At 42.8% G+C, this 17,535-nt stretch overlaps 9 protein-coding genes across 9 annotated transcripts; 4 read left to right on the top strand and 5 right to left on the bottom strand.

The window, feature by feature from the left end:
• The first annotated feature begins 634 nt into the window (after positions 1 to 634).
• K450DRAFT_302122 (uncharacterized protein) lies at positions 635 to 3,987 on the top strand. Its single transcript, XM_051593764.1, has 9 exons — positions 635 to 761; positions 876 to 973; positions 1,042 to 1,348; positions 1,421 to 1,832; positions 1,906 to 1,985; positions 2,053 to 2,293; positions 2,359 to 2,679; positions 2,753 to 2,858; positions 2,937 to 3,987. The coding sequence occupies exons 1-9, from the start codon at positions 696 to 698 to the stop codon at positions 3,805 to 3,807; spliced, it is 2,502 nt and encodes an 833-aa protein (XP_051442157.1). The 5' UTR covers positions 635 to 695; the 3' UTR covers positions 3,808 to 3,987.
• K450DRAFT_253104 (uncharacterized protein) lies at positions 3,988 to 6,255 on the bottom strand. Its single transcript, XM_051590987.1, has 5 exons — positions 6,068 to 6,255; positions 5,956 to 5,989; positions 5,622 to 5,872; positions 4,771 to 5,559; positions 3,988 to 4,705 (listed from the first exon to the last, which is right to left on the bottom strand). The coding sequence occupies exons 1-5, from the start codon at positions 6,248 to 6,250 to the stop codon at positions 4,169 to 4,171; spliced, it is 1,794 nt and encodes a 597-aa protein (XP_051442156.1). The 5' UTR covers positions 6,251 to 6,255; the 3' UTR covers positions 3,988 to 4,168.
• A 1,640-nt stretch (positions 6,256 to 7,895) lies between these two features.
• Positions 7,896 to 9,187, top strand: K450DRAFT_253100 (uncharacterized protein; the record flags this gene model as incomplete). The annotated part of the gene is made up of 6 exons (XM_051590986.1): positions 7,896 to 7,950; positions 8,042 to 8,055; positions 8,130 to 8,395; positions 8,476 to 8,856; positions 8,920 to 9,043; positions 9,103 to 9,187. Coding segments are annotated over 6 exons (880 nt in total), but the record flags the coding sequence as incomplete, so codon positions are not given.
• On the bottom strand, positions 9,052 to 9,981 carry K450DRAFT_253097 (uncharacterized protein). Its single transcript, XM_051590985.1, has one exon. The coding sequence runs from the start codon at positions 9,824 to 9,826 to the stop codon at positions 9,233 to 9,235; it is 594 nt and encodes a 197-aa protein (XP_051442154.1). The 5' UTR covers positions 9,827 to 9,981; the 3' UTR covers positions 9,052 to 9,232.
• A 313-nt stretch (positions 9,982 to 10,294) lies between these two features.
• K450DRAFT_253096 (uncharacterized protein) lies at positions 10,295 to 11,269 on the bottom strand. Its single transcript, XM_051590984.1, has one exon. It carries the CDS (start codon positions 11,150 to 11,152, stop codon positions 10,445 to 10,447), a length of 708 nt encoding a protein of 235 aa, XP_051442153.1. The 5' UTR covers positions 11,153 to 11,269; the 3' UTR covers positions 10,295 to 10,444.
• Positions 11,270 to 12,472: 1,203 nt separating this feature from the next.
• K450DRAFT_253095 (uncharacterized protein) lies at positions 12,473 to 13,034 on the top strand. Its single transcript, XM_051590983.1, has 2 exons — positions 12,473 to 12,863; positions 12,931 to 13,034. The coding sequence occupies exons 1-2, from the start codon at positions 12,521 to 12,523 to the stop codon at positions 12,966 to 12,968; spliced, it is 381 nt and encodes a 126-aa protein (XP_051442152.1). The 5' UTR covers positions 12,473 to 12,520; the 3' UTR covers positions 12,969 to 13,034.
• K450DRAFT_253092 (uncharacterized protein) lies at positions 12,905 to 14,541 on the bottom strand. The gene is made up of 3 exons (XM_051590982.1): positions 14,103 to 14,541; positions 13,673 to 14,035; positions 12,905 to 13,605 (listed from the first exon to the last, which is right to left on the bottom strand). Exons 1-3 carry the CDS (start codon positions 14,524 to 14,526, stop codon positions 13,100 to 13,102), a joined length of 1,293 nt encoding a protein of 430 aa, XP_051442151.1. The 5' UTR covers positions 14,527 to 14,541; the 3' UTR covers positions 12,905 to 13,099.
• A 686-nt stretch (positions 14,542 to 15,227) lies between these two features.
• K450DRAFT_253089 (uncharacterized protein) lies at positions 15,228 to 16,683 on the top strand. Its single transcript, XM_051590981.1, has 7 exons — positions 15,228 to 15,270; positions 15,386 to 15,495; positions 15,563 to 15,673; positions 15,736 to 15,890; positions 15,965 to 16,124; positions 16,192 to 16,397; positions 16,488 to 16,683. Exons 1-7 carry the CDS (start codon positions 15,264 to 15,266, stop codon positions 16,570 to 16,572), a joined length of 834 nt encoding a protein of 277 aa, XP_051442150.1. The 5' UTR covers positions 15,228 to 15,263; the 3' UTR covers positions 16,573 to 16,683.
• K450DRAFT_107607 (uncharacterized protein) lies at positions 16,671 to 17,300 on the bottom strand. Its single transcript, XM_051583928.1, has 2 exons — positions 17,174 to 17,300; positions 16,671 to 17,106 (listed from the first exon to the last, which is right to left on the bottom strand). The coding sequence occupies exons 1-2, from the start codon at positions 17,260 to 17,262 to the stop codon at positions 16,794 to 16,796; spliced, it is 402 nt and encodes a 133-aa protein (XP_051442149.1). The 5' UTR covers positions 17,263 to 17,300; the 3' UTR covers positions 16,671 to 16,793.
• Between the last annotated feature and the right edge of the window lie 235 nt (positions 17,301 to 17,535).

The following is a 17,535-nucleotide window of genomic DNA, read 5'->3' as shown; positions in this document are numbered from 1 at the left end:
CGGGGCTAAGGAGATCTAAACCGGAGGTGTAATAGATACTAAGTATGTCGCGCCTGAAAAAAGCGCGCTCATTTCTGCATAAAAATATTTTTTGCTCACCTTCATAGCAGTCACTCATGGTCAAAACACAGCAAGCCGTTGATTTCCCCGGTATTGCACTCTTTTGTCCGTTCGCCCACATATTGCTAAATAACTGTTTTCAACCACATTTTGATTAAGGGGTAGAATGCTATTAAGTCACCGAAACCAGTATTCGAATTTTTTTCTAATACATTCTCACAGGCACAATAAAGTTTAGCGTAGAACGCAGGCTGAAAAGATGAATCCGAACGCTGTCTCATAATGAGATCGACCGAAAGAATCTTAGCACAGAACGGAGATGGAACATAATAAATTTACTGCCTTGCCAAATGAAGTAAAATCCTTGAAGCGAGATTTTAAGAAAAGATACGCGATGATGCCTTTTGAAATCTGTATTCAAGATAATGACACGTAAAGAAATGAGTAATAAGGGAGGCTGTTCAAAGCATCTGAGCCGTTCTGTTGGGAAATCAGCATAGCCTGATGAATAACAAGAGGAGTTCTGGTGCCAAAAATTTTGCCACAGAGACTCAATTTCTATTCTCGGAACACCACTGGTCACTGCAGCTTTGCTCTTCAATGAACCATCACAGCTGAGGTCAACACACAGCACAATGCAGCAACAACCAAAGAAACATAGCAAACCTGAGCCGCCATCTGTGCCGGCTGATCGAGCCGAGGTACGTAGTACATCATCACTTGCCTGGTGGTCATCCCTTTGCGACTCGTGTCCTAGATGGAATCCGTTAAGGTACCAGAATATACCAGCCCTCTAACCCTTGCCACCCTTGCAGCAAGTCTATGTCATTGAGGCAAGAAGTAACAGAATAAGGGACATGATGCGATGGTCGGTGGACGACTTAGAGAAGGTCATCGTGTATTTTAAACATCGGTAAGTGAAGTAAAAGTCATGCTCCTTTCCATCTGCTTTCCCCACAAAACTCATTGGCCACTCTCCAGTATTGCCATTGAGGAGAAATATCAGCAATCGTTATCGCAAATTCCTGCTATTCTCGATGATAGTACATCGGAAAAGAGCAAGTACAATTATATAGACACCAGTGCCCAACAAGCTTTTGTGCAAATGAAAGCTTTCGGCAATCATACCCGCCTGGTGCGAACGGCTTACATCGAAAAGATGAAGAACCAAGTGAAGGATTTGACCGATTTGCGCATACAGCATGAAAAGCTGATGAGATATCACCGAAGAAAGATGCATGACTGCAATGTTGAATATGCACAGTGTCTTTTAGGCGAGCTCCCTAGGGTAAATGTACATTTTGGTAAAGTGAAGCTTGAATGAACTGTAGTACTAATTATTGCAAATGATGTACACTAGGCTCGTACTGCCTACGAGCAGAAATGCAAAGAATTGGAGCTGGCACAAACCCAAATGGCCAACCAACTTCCCACAACACCCACCTCTCCATTCTCACAAACTAGTCTTCCATCACCGCGTCCGAGTAAGTCCACAGGAACTGCAGGCAGTATTGTGGGCACTTCCCATGAAGATATACCGCTGCCCGGCTCACCTCAATCTTTTCGACATGGGGAATTCCACGATGATATGTCGTTGGCTGGGTCACCATGGTCGCCTAACTCTCCGGATCCTACCAGCCCAAGTCACCATCCACAAAAACGCCTGGCCCGGTTCATGAGACAGATGTCTCATTTTACAAATGCACAGCCCATCGATCCTGTTAAACAAAATGTCAAGAACGCAAAAACGAAAAAGGATATTGCTGAAACAGGTAAGCAAGGCTCGGCTGAGTAGAGGCTGGGTATGTCACCATGGCTCAGGTTTAACGCAGCGCCCTTTTTCAGATGCCCTCTATCGTGCCGTTCTCCGTAAGCTGGAGACTCTCCGGCTGAAGCACCTCTCTACAATCGACTTTGCGGAAAAGGTGAGTTTGGCGCAATCGATGATATGAATACACCAGAATGAAACGCTAACGGACTGTGCTACTTAAGGCACTCCTTGCTCAACTTCAGGAAAAGTCTGAAATCATAAAGACGTGCCTAGCAGTTGTCATTGATTCGGAGATTATCAGTACAGAGAACACCAAAGAAAGTGTCAAGGACATTGGCGTTCTCGCAGAAAAAATTGAGCCCCAGAGTGATACCAAGGCCTTTGAGATCGAGATCGCAAAGCAACCTCTTCCAGCGCCACCAAAAAATTATTACCACAATTATTATGTTGGTATGTCCAAAGGTCAGTATCAGTTCAAGAAGATGTAGCACAGCTGGTGCAACTTTATATTAATATACCCATATTAGATATGATCTTTGGTCTGTCATTGACAGAGTATGCTTTGTATCACGATGGACGCTCTCCTCCTCTTATTGTGACTCGCTGTATTGATGCTGTTGAGCGGCTGGGTGGTTTGCATCGGGAAGGCATATATCGGGTATCTGGTCGCCAAAGTGCTATTGACAAGTTGAGACAATGCTTTGAGCGTGAGGAGGAGGCGCTTGAATTTGGTAAAGGTGATGCTCCGGCAGATGTTCTTGCTATCGCTTCCATTCTCAAGATCTATCTTCGAGAGTTATCTGAGCCTGTTTTCAAGTTCAAATTATCAGATCGCTTAAGCTATTCCAGTAAGTTAACACAATGTGGTATTCAATAGCATAAGTTTAGCCTTGCGTATACTAAATGCCACTGTTCCTCCAGAAATTCCTGATAAGGAACTGCGTATAATGAATCTTTTGACACGCATCCTCCACTTAGAGTCACCAAACTATGACACATTGAAAGTACTGATTCAACATTTGGCCAAGTAAGTCTTCTTATGTTCAAATGGCATACGAATCCTGTGCATTTACTGAACACTAAACGTTCGTTGATTGATTTACAGTGTATCTTCACAAGCTGAGATAAACAAAATGAATATCCAAAATCTGTCAGTCATGTTCACTCCAGCCATTTTCCAGGACCATAACAAAGGAAGCTTACCGGGTGAATGGGGAAGCGATTGTGTATTGGAAGACCTTATTCAAAACCATGAAACCTTATTCGCCAACAAAGATCTCCGAAGTCAGACAGCAATTACTGGAGGTATTGAACTCAGCGACGAACGCAATATCAAGAATTATGCAAGACGACCAAGCAGTGCAGAGCTCTCTCCAGTGATGACCATTCATACCGAGGAAGATTATGGCGATATCTTTAAAGATGAAGATTTGGAGCCTGTGGAAAGCTACGTCAACAGTGATCTGGTTGGAGTTGACGGAAAATATCTTGTATCGCCTGTGTCGCCTGAAGTAGCACGGACGCCTGACCTTTCACCACTTCCATCTCCTATTAGCCCCGATGTCAGTCAATCACACGCTGAAATGGAAGAAAGCAAAGATAGGGTGACTGAAGCGATTAGTCGTCAGCAAGCACGCACAGGAGTGCCTAAATTCCGTACAAGATCTCAGGACCTTAAAATCAACACCAGTGCTTTCAAGTTCTCGCACTCCAATACTTCGGGTTCGTTGCACACATCGCCTATTGATATGGCATTCACCGCCCCTGTGGGACATGCACCAACCTATACACCCAATGAACCCAAGACTCCTGTATCTCCTAAATTGACACGCCGTCCTAAATCTGTGAAACGACGAGTTACTGGAAAGCGCGAAAGTTCGGCTGATCAGTCGCCTGACGCTGTTGCCGTTGAAAGCAACTCGCTACCGGTGCCTCCTATCCCCACCATTCCAAGAGAACATCATACTACTCTTTAGTCGCTAAATTTCCATGTCTACGTAGAAACTACATCCCAGGTTATACTTATTACCACTACTTAACTACAGCCACTTTGTATTTTGTATTATTTCATCTATGTCCACTGCCCCCATTATTAAAGTCATGTCATGCAGACAGCACGTCGTGCTTTGAACTTTTCCCCGGAGCATTTCTTTAATAGATTGGATGACCAGCCCAAAATTTCCCAGCAACTTACAAGTAGCCACGCATGTGAAGGAAAAATAACAGTTTTAAAAATCAAAATGATAGCAGAGAACAAGTCGAATTCAATAGGAGAGGAATGTCGCGCGAGTATAAGGAAATGTACAATTCTAGCTCAAGGTATAAAAAAAAGTTATACTAAGATAACAAGGCATCGACGCTCATTTGCTGACTGTTTTTGACGCCATTCACCGATGAACCAGGTGTAGGAGTCAAATCTCTAGCTTCCATTTCTGATCCTGCCACAGCATCGTGTGCTTTCATGTCGACGAGGGATCCCAGGCGTCGATTGAACCTGTTCTGGTGTGCTGCCTCACTATTCAGTAGACTGGAACTCATTTGCATATAGTAAGCATCATGCGGGTGGGTGAACGGTGCAACGTGGACGTTCATAGGCAAAGGTCGGTTATACCGTGCGGAGACGATGGAGTAAGGGTTAACAGACGTTCGGGTAGCTGAATGAACTTGAGGAAATGTCACTGGCCAAGGCGAGAATGTTGGCGTACTACTGGATGATGTATGGAATTTCGGTGAAGTTGTCTTTGCTGGAGTGGGTGTGATGGATTCAGGTTGGGATATGGGTGTGGTGGAGATATTTGATTCGTCCACTAAGTCTTCCGACATGACTAGCTCTGTAGTTTCACTTAGTTCTGACGCTTCATCCAACTCATCAAACTATTGTGCATGTACATTAGAACGTCAATTTGAAATCTCAGTGTATTATAGCACAAAAGACTTACGGATATTTCATCCACTTGAGTTAAATTGGGCGAATGGTGGGGAGAAGAGGCGGACAAAGATCCTCGACTGGCTGAATCGTCCTTTGGACTGGGATGGCTAGTCGTCTTATTTTTGGAGTTAGACATAGTGTTATCATGCATTTGTGATGGCAATTGTGGATGAAGTTGCGATTGCATCGTGGATGTTTGTGGATGCGGTGCAATAGCTGGGGCTAGCAGTATCTGTCCGGTATTCGATGGTTGATTCGATACGAGTGGTGGACTGGTAGGCGGGGTATGTTTTGCTGGAGCCATCGATATTCGTCTTGAATGGGAAGTCGAGTCCATCGAGGTGATTTTGTTTTCAAGCCGACTGAAGGTCGCTACGATATACAATTTTGCAAGGGTAGAGGGTTTAAACAGGTCGGCTCCCCATCCACCGCCAAGGTAAAACTGGGCTCGATATGGTTCGGTATCTCCACTGTCCTTTTTTAAATGCAGTATCTCTGAGAACGTCTGTGACCCGTTCGCTATGATAGTCATTTGTTCTGGTGAGTATTGGAAAAAATCGTCTGAAGAGGTACGTTCAGTCGGTGGTAATGGCGCTCGTTGTTGAGAAGGGTTAATTTTGTTGCCAACATCACTGATATTATCCAACAGCAGACGATGAATGCGTGCCAGCCGTTCACCATCGTCTACAGCAATAAAACCATACAGCGGTCGATGAGCCATCTCTTGTGGGTAGTAGCCTAGTAATTCAAAAACTTCATCTGAAGCACGTGAACAACATACTTCCATTGATAGGAACATCTACAAACGTCGTTAGAGCTGTCACATTGATGAGCTTTGGAAAGCAGATTGATTTAACCTACAGTGATGACCGTCGTCGCTTGGTTCGCATCGTTAATAACATTTGCCGGCTTCGTCATTGAAAAGCTTGATTTGGAACCAAGGCTAACATGAATGGATTTCATGGAGGATAGTATCGACGGCGACGATGAGCTGGTCGCAGTGATTTGAGCTTCCTTGTCGCGGAGCTTTGGTCTGCCTCTTTTTTTTTGCTGGACGTCATGACAAGTGTCAACTTTGTTCATAGTAATACATCGATTACATGGTCTACTGACTGTTTCAGACAAACAAGGGGAACCAAAAGGTTAGGGTAGCTGATCTGTTGGCCAGTATCAATCCAAACAGCAAACAACTTACGATCGCAGGCCAGGTGAGCTTTTTTGCAGTTGATCTGTAGAATTAGCAGCACTTAATCAGCAAAAGGCATTGACGCGAGCAATTCTTTAGCGGCCATGACGAGCTGACTTACGCATGCGCTAGGAACATGAGGCTTGTTTGGTCGTTTAGCAGGAACTCGAGTAGAGTCTGGTGAAGCGGCGTCTATTGACATGTCTGTATAGTCGGATATTTTTGATGATGATGACCGCCGCACATTGAACGGAATAGGCTCATTATTTAAGAGAGAGATATTATCAAGGAATTCTAGCGACATATAACAAATAAAGCGACGAGATAGAAATGCAACCCATCGCTATCTCAGCTGAAATATAAAGCTCGGTTTTTTTTTTTTTCTTGTGAGATCACCCTTAATTGGGTTTTCTTTGCATTGCCTAAAGGAAGAAATTTGGCAGAGACAAGCCGCTTCGTTAATTTCATCTCTTTCGCCCTGAACAGAAATCTATTCTTTGAATATTTGACCCATCATCACTAAAATCCTACATCTATAACGCTGAATTTTCTAACCACAGCCCAATGCTCTCTCCACATATTCGACTACCAAACTCAGCAGATCCCGGCCAAAACTTCCCAAAGTGTATTTTCTCCTAAATTCCGATATTGCAATTTTCTCCGGCAGAGCGCAGTGATGACCGGAATGACCTTTTGTAAGAAGTGGGAAGAGAGCGAACAGCCAGTCCACAGCTACACATGATGATGCAACTTTGAAAATTCGCAATAAAACTTTTGATTTGTTTATGAATGTGTAACTTGCCATCCTGAAGCTTTATGTTACTTGATTCGTCCTAACAGTCGATTTCTTTTGTTAACTCTCTCCCCTTCTCCACATTAGAAACGTAGGCGGGTAACAAATTTAGTAATAACTGTAACTTCTCTGAGGGACAATATAATAAACTCTCACAAGCTTTTCCCAGATTAAAGTTTGAAAGTCATCCTTACATGCATATGAGTCCTGTTGCCATCTTTCTCAACTATGCCAAGAAAGCATAGGTTGAAGCCTTGTAGAAAGGATCATCGTAAACGATATTGCTGATCCCAAGTTGATTGGAGTAAGCTTGGATGAAGGTCAAAGCATACAACGATTTTGGAGCTGACCTTTGCTCCAGATCCGATCTCCATGTATGGGATGGGCTGGAGGGACGTTCAAAACCAAGAACTGTAAAGCCGATGAATAAAAGCAAATCCAATATAGCTACCACAGGTTACGAGCTTTTGAACTTCCATTTTCGGCCCGTGCCTGAAGTCCAATCAGACATGCACCATTCCTCTGACACGCCTGTACCGAGATCGGGCAATATTTTTTACCATAACCTCCGTTCACTGCACAAACGCTCAGAACACTGTGAGTCTACACAGTAAAATTGTATTTAGACCCATACCCTCCTTTATTTCTTGGTGCCAGGAACCTTTTCTTAATCTCGTCAGCATTACCTCTATGCTTTGCGATGGCAGTTCATTCAACAACGTCTCACGTCCATCTGGTTGTAAATAGTTATAAAATGGCTTTCATGATATAGGTCTTACTAGATGGAGCCCACCCTCACCTTATGCCAAGTTGAAAAATTCTGTGTGACTAAGAGGAGTTCCGACAATGAGTAGGTAAGCAACATCGGCGACTTGCGACTACCTTTTATGCCATATAATAATGTGGAGCGATTCTCGAACTTTAAACATGCACCAATGGTGAGAGCTGCTCAGTGAATATTACCAATTTGAACCTCGGCATACAAAATGCAAAATATCTACCAAGGTTCTCTTCAGCAGCGTGACTCCAAATATGGTTTAAACAAGGAAAGCTAAGGAACTTCGTATCCTTACGGCTGAAAATCAATGATTCAAACGGCAGACGGACTATCAATTTAACCCAAAGTAAAACTCCCAGGGATACTTTATTCTCTCGACATGACAATGGCAACCACATCAGACCTAGGATTGACCAAAGAGCAACTTGAGAAGGTACATTCTTATGAGTCTGATCGCCCGCTAATGCCAAGTGAAGTTGATAATAATCTAATGCATTGCCTGTTTTGCGCTCATTGTTACCTAGTTTGATAACGACGGGTACGTGAGCATATCTCTACCCCTTAGCCGGGCATTAATCTTTTCACTACAGCTTTTAACTCTGGATTGAATAGCTACCTCATTATACCCGATTTCTTTACCAAAGATCAAGCACATAAGCTCAAGTCAAGAGCCGATGATTTGTTACAGAACTTCAGTCTTGATGGTCACCCGTTGACTAGGTTCTCCACTGGTAGTACCGAAGATAAGAAACATATTGGGGACAATTATTTTTTGGATAGTGGGGACAAAATTCGATTCTTCTTTGAGGAGGGTGCATTCGATGATAATGGCGACCTCAAATACCCTAAATCTCGGGCCATTAATAAAATTGGCCATGGTAAGTGAACGGTACAAGTCATTCATCAAATTGGGAAAAGCAAACTTTTATTCATACGGGTTTCCATTTACTTTTTGCAGCTCTACACGAATTAGACCCGGCTTTCAAAGAATTCTCCATCACACCAGGCATGTCGGCAATTGCTCATAGTCTAGGCTTTGAGAAACCTCAGGTTCTTCAGTCAATGCTGATCTTTAAACAGCCTTATATTGGAGGAACCGTTCCAATTCACCAAGATTCTACTTTCCTCTATACTGAACCTGTGTCTGCTGTTGGTTTCTGGTATGCACTCGAAGATTGCACTGTAGAGAACGGTTGTCTTTACTTTATCCCGGGGTCACATAAGACAACTCCAATAGATCGTCGCTTCGTTCGCGCTCCTCAAGGTGGTGTCACTTTTGTTGGTGAAGGGGAGCTCAAGGTGGATGAGACCAAATTTGTGAAGGCTGAAGTGAAGGCTGGTAAGTAAAATGGAGTGTTAATGTGTAATAAGGATGTTAGATATACAATTAAACTGTCAATAGGCACTCTTGTATTGATCCACGGTTCAATTGTCCACAAATCTGAGAACAACTCGTCCCCCAATTCTCGTTACATTTATACCTTCCACGTGATTGAAGGCAATAACAACTACCCTAAAGATAACTGGTAAGAGAGTCCAAGCTTCATCACAACATTTCACTACTCCATCTAATATCAGTACTCAGGTTACAACCCAGCGATGCCATGCCTTTCACCTGTCTATAAGCCAAATCCAATGGCAACGTATATAGGATACAATAGTAAATTTGGTTTTATTGCAAAGCCCAATTAAACTTCTTCGTTCCCTGTCCCATATTACAAATCAATAATACAATCAAACCATGGCTCAGGACCGTGAACTACAGAGCTCTGTCCAATGCACTTAAATCCTGCCTTCTCGTACAAGCCAACCAATTGAGGTCTGCTGAGTAATGCAACTCTCTTATATTGTTTGTTATTGCCGTTGCTTGCCGCAGCACGGAGTCCATCCAAATAGTTATCGAGCAGCTTTTGTGCAATACCTTGACCTCGATACTGTGGAGATACGCAAACACTGTGGATGGCTACGGTTGTACCGTTATCTTCGTGGCTACGCATACTTTCATCCGTAACAAGGTCTGATGTTGTCAAAGTGGCGTTGACAAAGGCTATAACCGTTTCGACTTCTTCTTGAGTGCAGAGACCGAGTTCCATATCACACTTTTCAATGACAGTATGTGCCGTTGCGACTAGGAATAATGCTGGCCGAGTTTGTGCAATGTCAATTCTCTTTGCAATGCTCTCACGGGAGGCTGCCTCGTCGGGATCATAAGAATTGGTTTCCAAATTAGCTATTGTATCGAGATCATCTATTTTAACATGACGATAGCTGAGATCCGAAGGTGTTTTCGCCATGCTGACAGAAGGCATTGACAGAGTTATCGACAAACAAGCAAGTGCGGGGCTCAGACCGGCCCGTGGTAAAATGGCGTGTAACAAGCATACGCATAATGAGCACGTGACTCGCCATCAATCAATATGAATGAATTGATCGGACCAAACCAAACAGTTTAAAATAATGACAGCCCAAACATTGGTTTGATAATTTTGCAAGAATCTCTCAGTAGAAGTGACTAATGCCAAATTACTCTTTAAAATTCACTTTTAGAAACACAGCGCATCGGTGTTATAGTTAGTCGATATTCCTAGTCAGACTACTTTGAACCGGTCTGGAACGTTCAAGATTGTTTCACTTCTGTTCGTTTGAACTACTTGCGTAAAAATGCATTTCGAAAAAAAAAAAAAAAAATCACTACCAAGAAACTGAAAAAAAAAATTTGTAAGGCGATTTCACACAATGGAAATGAAGTAAACAGTTATCGGCTCATACAGACGAAGGTGGTATTCTAGAAAATGTCATTTTTAATGGTCTAATGTGGTTCACTGTCGCTGTGAATGGGTATACAAACAAATATTCTACTGTAACAAAATGAGTGATCTTTTTTCTTGTTTTTTTTTTTTCTATCAGCAGTTAATTCATTTATATATCTAAGCAGGGCAGAGGTTGACAGTGTAGCTAGAAGCTCCACAGGCGAAAGTGGAAGTAGCGTCATCGTAAGCGTAAGAGTAGGCAGTGGGGGCATCAGCCTTAACGAGTTTAGCGAAAGCGTTAGCAGCACACTTTCCGGGAGAGTTGTACTCGCCAGTGCAGCAGTCTTCAGGGCTTCCGGACTCGGAGCATGCGCTCTTGCATCCAACGACATTACCACTATTGTCCTTAACTTCATTGGCAGAGGGGCAGCTAGGGAAGGATGTGGCCGAGGGAGTACCGCATGAGTATTTACCACCGCCGGATTGACCACCGTTGGGAACAATGTTCATAGGCAAGTTGAAACCATCAACGAGAGATACATCATAGTAGTCTTGGCTACCGGCACCGTTGAACAGGAATTCAGCCAAAGTAGCGGGAGAGACAGCACCAGAGGTACCACATTGGGTCATATCACTATGGCTGCACTGATCACGGGCCCAGACACGGCCACCCCAGTTGTTACCAGGAGTGATTGAGTGGGAAGCACCGGCATCCAAGTCAAGAAGAGTTGTATGATCGTTGCTTTGGCCATTGGTGAGCCAGCCGAGAGTGACGGTCTTACCGCAGTTGTTCTTGATGTTAATAGTCTTTCCACCGCTAACAGGGGCGGCGACGGCGAGGCCAGCGAGACCGGCGATGAGAGAAATCTTGATAATGTTCAACATACTTGAAATTTGGATTGTTTAATAAAGATGAAGGGAATGGAGTAGCACCAGGCTTTTCAGTTTAGAATTTAAGTTGGAATGGATGGAATGGGACTTTGCACAGCAAAGGATAGACTCTTGAATGATAAAAATGAAGGAAGTTCTCTAGAATTATCGCTGCTATTTATAATGACAGGAGTTGAGGTCCCAGACATGCAAGGTTTCATTTTTGATCAACTAACCATCGCCACGCTCCCAGCTCGCACAGATGAATCTGAAACTGATAGTGACTCGGTGCACGCACCCATTGTTCGCAATGTTTGAGTCACATTCAATATCCGAAAGCTAGGTGCCTAAGACGAATTTCACACCAAGCCTATTAAAATTTATTTCAAAGACAATTAGATTCTGGTTTCTGTATTTCCGTGAGCACTTACAGCTTTTGTATAGACCATTCCGTGCAAGAATGTTGGCTACGAGATATTCTACCATATCTGGCACAGCAAGTAGATGCCTCCATTTAAACACCGACAGCGAGACCGACAGCCACTCAATTCTCAACTTGCAGAGTGCAGAATTAAGGGGATTAGCGAAAGGAGTTCTAAGGTACTAAAAAAGATTTTCTTTTTCCGTATGTACTATGTTGTTACATTTTCGCTATCCATCCGTTTGTATAAGGGCCATCTCATACGCCAGGGATTATACCAGAAGTGTGCTATTTCTGTCTCACACGAATTACTTCCCTACTTAGAAGTTAGGATTCTCTTAGTTTCATTGGTGCAGGGAAGAAGGGAAAAGAAAACATTGGGACTATCTGTTTCACATTATACAATTTCTATTGCATGCAATTCTTTAAAAGAAAAAATTAGTTTCATTTCAGTGACGATAACGTATGGCCCATTCTAACTCTCTGATCACATCAGGTGCTGATAAAGCTGAGCAGCTTTGAACCTTCGGATTTGACTAGGGACTTAAATGACACCTCTTAGTCATAGGATGGACTTTTTGATCCCGCCTTCCATCTTCCGCCCTCAAATACGATACTGACTCTCACCCAATTGATATCGTTTAAAATTATGCCAATGATTCAGATCGACCTCCCATGTATCTGGACTGTTTATTTGGTATCGCAACACTGTGGAATTCTTAACAAACATGGAGGTTGCTCAGCATGCTTAGATAATGAAACATGATGTCAAAGCTGTAGACATTGCCCAAAAACTACATACGCCAGGGTTCCACTAGGAGCCAACTTCCAGCCAGCGAACAGTGAAGAAGCAACGGATAGAATTTTTTTAGGCTGTTCTGATACCCAGGTCACACACCCAGGCCACGTATTCAGAAATTTTGACAGCAACGTCTGCAAACGGACACTCCACCTATTTACAAATGTCCGAACGATCAGCTGAGCAAAGCTTATACGAGAAATCCACGATCAAAGTGCAGGGTAATAGCTCGATACAGCCAGTTACAAATATAACTTTAGCGGAAATGACCTCAGGCGACCCCGTTGGTACCCCTAACTCAAACACCGAGAGATTTGCAACCAATGTTCAAGCTGCTTTGAGCGAGAAAGAGAATCAGCCAGCGTACAAGGATTGCTTACCTTGCAAATTGACTGGTGCAGCTGCCTTTACAGGAATTGGGGGTTATGCGTTAAATGAGGCACGCAAAATTCGTCGCATACCTTCGAAGCAAGGAACAGCCGTCGGCTTCGGCGTTACAGGAGTCCGTATGTATCGAATTCATTGTGAAACTAGTATAGGTCCATTATCCTTACTTATTTTATCTTTTTCCAGTGTTTATTTCTGCTGGATTATACAGATTGATCATATAATAAAACGTTTGTGCCATTGTAAATATTTCAACAGCCATTTTTAGTTTGTCAAAAAAAAAATGATATGGGGAAGGAGAATTCTGTCAAGCTGGCAAGCTTGATCAATGTACATATGAGACCGTTTCTATGATTTATTTTCCACTTTTTTTCTTACTTCCCTTCTTCTTCTTGGAGGCTTTGGGAGATGCGCCTTTGCTGTCATCGGCGTTCACAGCAACATAGTCTTCATCTTCAACGTCAGCTTCGTCAGCCTTGTCGGTTTCCTCTACAGTATCTACAGTCTCCACTGTCTTCTTCTCTTCCTTTACAGTTTCTTCCTTCTTCTCAGATTTTTTGCTCTTCTTAGCCTCCTCGTTATCTTCTTCGGTCGAATAAGCAAAGAGCTCCTTGATTTCGCCACGTACAGCAGCGGTAAGCAACGTTGACAAAATACAAGCGGGGGAAAGGTATAGTAATGCAGGTTGGGCAGCTTGGAAGGTGTGCATGACAACAACGGTAGTGACCAGGCCAGTAATATAAGCTATAGCGCAGGAAGTGAAGTACGGTCTGCTAAAGTTTGTGGAGCGGAAGTTGCCGGTAGGGTTGCGTTGCCAAGCCTGGTGGTGATCGAATCTCAAGCACAAGGCTACGAAGATACCTATATTAGATAGCATGAGGGTGAGCTTAGGACAATTTAACAATGGGGTCAAGTTCTATACGCATACCTGGAATAACGATGTCACCAAGACCCAGCATTGTAAACTCAGTCTTTTCAACTGTCCCAGCCAGGACACCAATGATATCCTTGGGCCATACGACCTTGATAGGTGCATCAAAGTTCTTAGCGACGCTAACCATAACCTCGGTACCAAACACCCAGAAAATGTCATAGAAGAAGAGTCCGCTGAGGAGAATCATACCAGTCTTGAAAGAGTCTAAAGACAAGAGTTGTATAGCATTTAGGGCGAAACAAATGCCGAAAAAGTTTGATGCAATCCAATTCTTGGTCAGCACGTAGTAGACAGTGAGAAGGATAGAAGTTGTCAAAAGACCGGCATGGACGGCAGTGAAGTTGGCATTGTATAGATCTATTTAAGGGTAGAATGTTAATAATGGAACAAGGGAGTTTCGATGCGTTAATGTTGAACTACATACGTTTTCCTTGCTTGCTAATGGTAACCTTATATTTTTCAACATGCTTGAGAACGCTGAAAGGCAAAGCTTTCTTAGCGAGAAGCAATCCGACCTTCGCGACAGCTGCGCATCCAAGGATAGCAAAGTAGCCGGTGAGTAAGTAATTGATGTATTCCTTATTCAAGAAGCGGAACAGAAGGTATAGAGAAAACAGAACGCCTGAGCCGAACACAGGGAACATCCAAGCATCGTTCGCTGACAGACTTTCTGTAATTGACTCTGACTCTGAGTCAGAATCGTCCAAGGGATTATTGCTCTTCTTGCGAGGAGCGGCATTCTTGGGTCGCTTAACGCCTTTCAGTGACTCAAACGATCCTGCATAGATCGGGATGCATGCCATGGTAAGCAGCGATCCATATGCAACGATGAGCCCGGTTTCGACCATGATTTAAATGACAAAGGGCGGAAGATCAGGGTCATTCGAGCCAGCTAATCCCCCCTTTAATGCTTGTTCCTCTGCGATTGGGTCAATTTCGCGCGTCACAACTTCAATTTGGCCTCAGCCGATGTTTGACCGCAGGCGACTTCACAATATTACTGCAAACCTATCTGAATATCTAAAGTCGAAAATTCGAAAGACATGACATTGAACAAACTCTCGCATCGCATAATACGATGTATGATTTTGAAGATGAAAAAGCATACAAAGATTATGAGGCAGCTTATGGGTTGCACTGTTACTGACGAAGTTCACCACTAAAACATTGAGAACAAGCGCATATTTTCTTTCTTGGTAAATGACATTCACTGTTACCGTCAATAAATACTGTATCTTGGCCCCATCCATATTTACGTATTTCAATCTGGCTTAACTGGTCTTACCCATGGTGCCTCTTAGTTCATGTATACTCATGCCTTTCACAAAATGAGTCATATTAGAAAATATTAACGAATTTTTTGTTAAAATGTAGCATTGGTATCATTTATGAATACTTTTTGGTGTGTTCAACCGGCAAATCGCAATGACAGACTCTTGCGTTGGCTAATGTGATGACAATTGTAACCAATCATATTCACCAATTGCCTTTGTGACGTCGTACGCGTTGAAATCGGCGTGGTCAAAAATCTTTACTGCTTCGCGAACAGGACGCGCTGGTACTCAACTTTTTTTTTTAACAAAATATGGCAGGTGAGTCAAAGGAATTGAAGTCTTCTGCCATGCATGTACATAGCTACTCGAGATTTTAGAATACACACTATATTCCCTTCAATGTTTTGATTTGCTAATGTCGCGATCCTTGCAGGATACAACAGTTATGGCTACGATGACATGAACGGCGTCGAAAACACAGGTGGAGGTTTCATGGACTCCTCTCACTACGATAATAATGGCGGTAACCAGACTCAGAACAAAGTAGGAATAATACGCTTCTCATACTATGAACATGTTGATGGTCAAACTAACTGCGCCATTTGAATAGACAAGACCAAGTGAACAGACTTTGCGACCTGTTACTATCAAACAAATGCTTAACTCTCAGCAGTCTCATGGAGAGTCCGAATTCAAAATTGACAATACCGATGTTACTCAGGTATTTCACTTTGCAATACTGTGAATAAGGTATATTCTTATAATGCTCACAAAATCCCAAAGGTAACATTCGTCGCAGTTGTGCGTCAGATAAATCCACAATCCGCAAATATTGCATACACAATGGAAGATGGTACTGGATCTATTGATGTTCGTCAGTGGTTAGATCAGATTCAACAAGATAGTGACGCTGAGAGAGAAAAGAGAGCACAGATAATGTAATTTCACGTCAGTCATTGCTGCCAAATTCTGACACTATTTTTGTAACTGACTTTTCGACCTTCTCATAAAGCGTCGGAAACTACGTCCGTGTTGTAGGAAGACTGGCCCAGTTTAATCAAAAGACACATGTCGTAGCTTTCCAAATACGGCCCATCACCAGCGCCAACGAGATCACACATCATTTCTTAGAAGCTATCTTGACACACTTACAGTTCTCAAAGGGTCGCTCCGTAAGTCTAATATCACCGTGCGAAACTGATCCAAAATATTTGTTCACATTTTTCTTTTTATCTTAAGAACGGACAAGCAGGATCAACGGATACTTTCTCAACGTCAGCATATAATGCAAGCAACTTTATGGGCAATAGCCAAAAGAGCGGTGGCCGTGGTGTAAACGAGGATGTGATCGAAGTTATACAACAGTTTGGACACTTGGACCAAGGTGCTGAAATCAATCAAGTGGTGACTCGCTTGCAAGGAAAATATACCGAGACACAAGTCAAGTAAGTAGGAGAGAGCACGTGGAGCATGAGAGTGGGGCCTGGTGGGTGCACGATATGCTTCATAACTAACAAACCATTTGTCCCTCGCAGAGAGTCTATCGATTATTTGCAAAATGAAGGGCATTTGTATGCTACTATTGATGAATACCATGTAAAATCTGCAGAATCGTTTTAATGGAGTTTGGTATGAATAGATGTATGAGAGATTTGCACTACGTGGATACTTAATGAATAAAAAGCTATGAAAGTAAAGAATAGAAAAGTGCTCCAACTGTATTTTTTCTGATCAAAAGGATGGCGCGATGTCAATATGTTTTCTTGTCATTTCGATTTTTGCATCACGCTTGTTTGCATAGAAATCCAATCGATGACATGAAGACCGTCTGGTCATATTCGTTATTGTTCCTTCGTCGCTTTACTTATAGTAGATGGTGTCTTAACGGGGCCACTAAATTCAGCAGCTAAATGAAGCACCTTGATACCGATAAAGATGGCTAGGAAGGCAACCACGGCGACCCAGAAACAGATGATAAGCACTGGCACAAGTATGCACAAGCTGAGCACGACAACAAAAACTTCAACGCCAATAAGTATGAATAAAAGAAAAGAGACTAGTCCAAAACTTATGAATACGATTGATAGAAGAAATATTAGGATAGGAACAGCAGCCAGCACCAAATAGATATGAGAGAATAGTTGTGCTTCAGGGCTTGCCAAGATTCGAAGGTTAACACCAAGATCTTATCGTAATGTGGTAACTTGAATCTTATACTTACAATTGCCAAACAGTGTTAACGAAGCCAAGTGCTGAATCATATATTGGCCCTACGGTCTTCTTCAATGATTCGTGGGGCATGGTTGCCATTGTAGTGGTATACTGGTGAAATGGTATGTGCGCGCGTCGGATGCGAAAACTCCAATTTTGGGATTATTCCATCATTACGCATCTTGCGTAAAAATGAGTCTGAAAATGGTATGGTTTTATTGTGTCAATAAATAAAGATGTGGCCACTCGTATCTATTGAAGCTTTCTTAATTTGTAGAAAGGTAAATGGATGCAAGCTGCTGAGCAGCAGTAAGGATCTTTTCCTCCTTAGAAAGTGATTTCGATTGGCTAGTGATAACAAAAGGTAAGACA

Source organism: Umbelopsis ramanniana, assembly GCF_025399195.1.
Source record: "Umbelopsis ramanniana AG unplaced genomic scaffold K450scaffold_53, whole genome shotgun sequence".
Lineage (NCBI taxonomy): Eukaryota > Fungi > Mucoromycota > Umbelopsidomycetes > Umbelopsidales > Umbelopsidaceae > Umbelopsis > Umbelopsis ramanniana.
The sequence above is the reverse complement of the archived record's forward strand: the minus strand, read 5'-3'. Positions and strand labels throughout refer to the sequence as shown.

What these genes read in the sequence shown, in the direction of transcription:
- K450DRAFT_253097 (XM_051590985.1), bottom strand. Translation starts at nt 9,826, where the DNA reads ATGCCTTCTGTCAGCATGGCGAAAACACCTTCGGATCTCAGCTATCGT.
- K450DRAFT_253104 (XM_051590987.1), bottom strand. Translation starts at nt 6,250, where the DNA reads ATGTCGCTAGAATTCCTTGATAATATCTCTCTCTTAAATAATGAGCCT. An exon ending in AAGCGACGACGGTCATCACT is followed by an intron (nt 5,560 to 5,621) that starts GTAGGTTAAATC and finishes CGACGTTTGTAG; the next exon opens with ATGTTCCTATCAATGGAAGT. An exon ending in CTCAAGTGGATGAAATATCC is followed by an intron (nt 4,706 to 4,770) that starts GTAAGTCTTTTG and finishes CATGCACAATAG; the next exon opens with TTTGATGAGTTGGATGAAGC.
- K450DRAFT_302122 (XM_051593764.1), top strand. Translation starts at nt 696, where the DNA reads ATGCAGCAACAACCAAAGAAACATAGCAAACCTGAGCCGCCATCTGTG. An exon ending in AAAGGATATTGCTGAAACAG is followed by an intron (nt 1,833 to 1,905) that starts GTAAGCAAGGCT and finishes GCCCTTTTTCAG; the next exon opens with ATGCCCTCTATCGTGCCGTT. An exon ending in TTATGTTGGTATGTCCAAAG is followed by an intron (nt 2,294 to 2,358) that starts GTCAGTATCAGT and finishes TACCCATATTAG; the next exon opens with ATATGATCTTTGGTCTGTCA.
- K450DRAFT_107607 (XM_051583928.1), bottom strand. Translation starts at nt 17,262, where the DNA reads ATGGCAACCATGCCCCACGAATCATTGAAGAAGACCGTAGGGCCAATA. An exon ending in GTTAACACTGTTTGGCAATT is followed by an intron (nt 17,107 to 17,173) that starts GTAAGTATAAGA and finishes AATCTTGGCAAG; the next exon opens with CCCTGAAGCACAACTATTCT.
- K450DRAFT_253095 (XM_051590983.1), top strand. Translation starts at nt 12,521, where the DNA reads ATGTCCGAACGATCAGCTGAGCAAAGCTTATACGAGAAATCCACGATC. An exon ending in CTTCGGCGTTACAGGAGTCC is followed by an intron (nt 12,864 to 12,930) that starts GTATGTATCGAA and finishes ATCTTTTTCCAG; the next exon opens with TGTTTATTTCTGCTGGATTA.
- K450DRAFT_253096 (XM_051590984.1), bottom strand. Translation starts at nt 11,152, where the DNA reads ATGTTGAACATTATCAAGATTTCTCTCATCGCCGGTCTCGCTGGCCTC.
- K450DRAFT_253092 (XM_051590982.1), bottom strand. Translation starts at nt 14,526, where the DNA reads ATGGTCGAAACCGGGCTCATCGTTGCATATGGATCGCTGCTTACCATG. An exon ending in CATTAGCAAGCAAGGAAAAC is followed by an intron (nt 14,036 to 14,102) that starts GTATGTAGTTCA and finishes ACCCTTAAATAG; the next exon opens with ATCTATACAATGCCAACTTC. An exon ending in TGGTGACATCGTTATTCCAG is followed by an intron (nt 13,606 to 13,672) that starts GTATGCGTATAG and finishes TATCTAATATAG; the next exon opens with GTATCTTCGTAGCCTTGTGC.
- K450DRAFT_253089 (XM_051590981.1), top strand. An exon ending in GAAAAGAGAGCACAGATAAT is followed by an intron (nt 15,891 to 15,964) that starts GTAATTTCACGT and finishes CTTCTCATAAAG; the next exon opens with CGTCGGAAACTACGTCCGTG. An exon ending in TATACCGAGACACAAGTCAA is followed by an intron (nt 16,398 to 16,487) that starts GTAAGTAGGAGA and finishes TGTCCCTCGCAG; the next exon opens with AGAGTCTATCGATTATTTGC.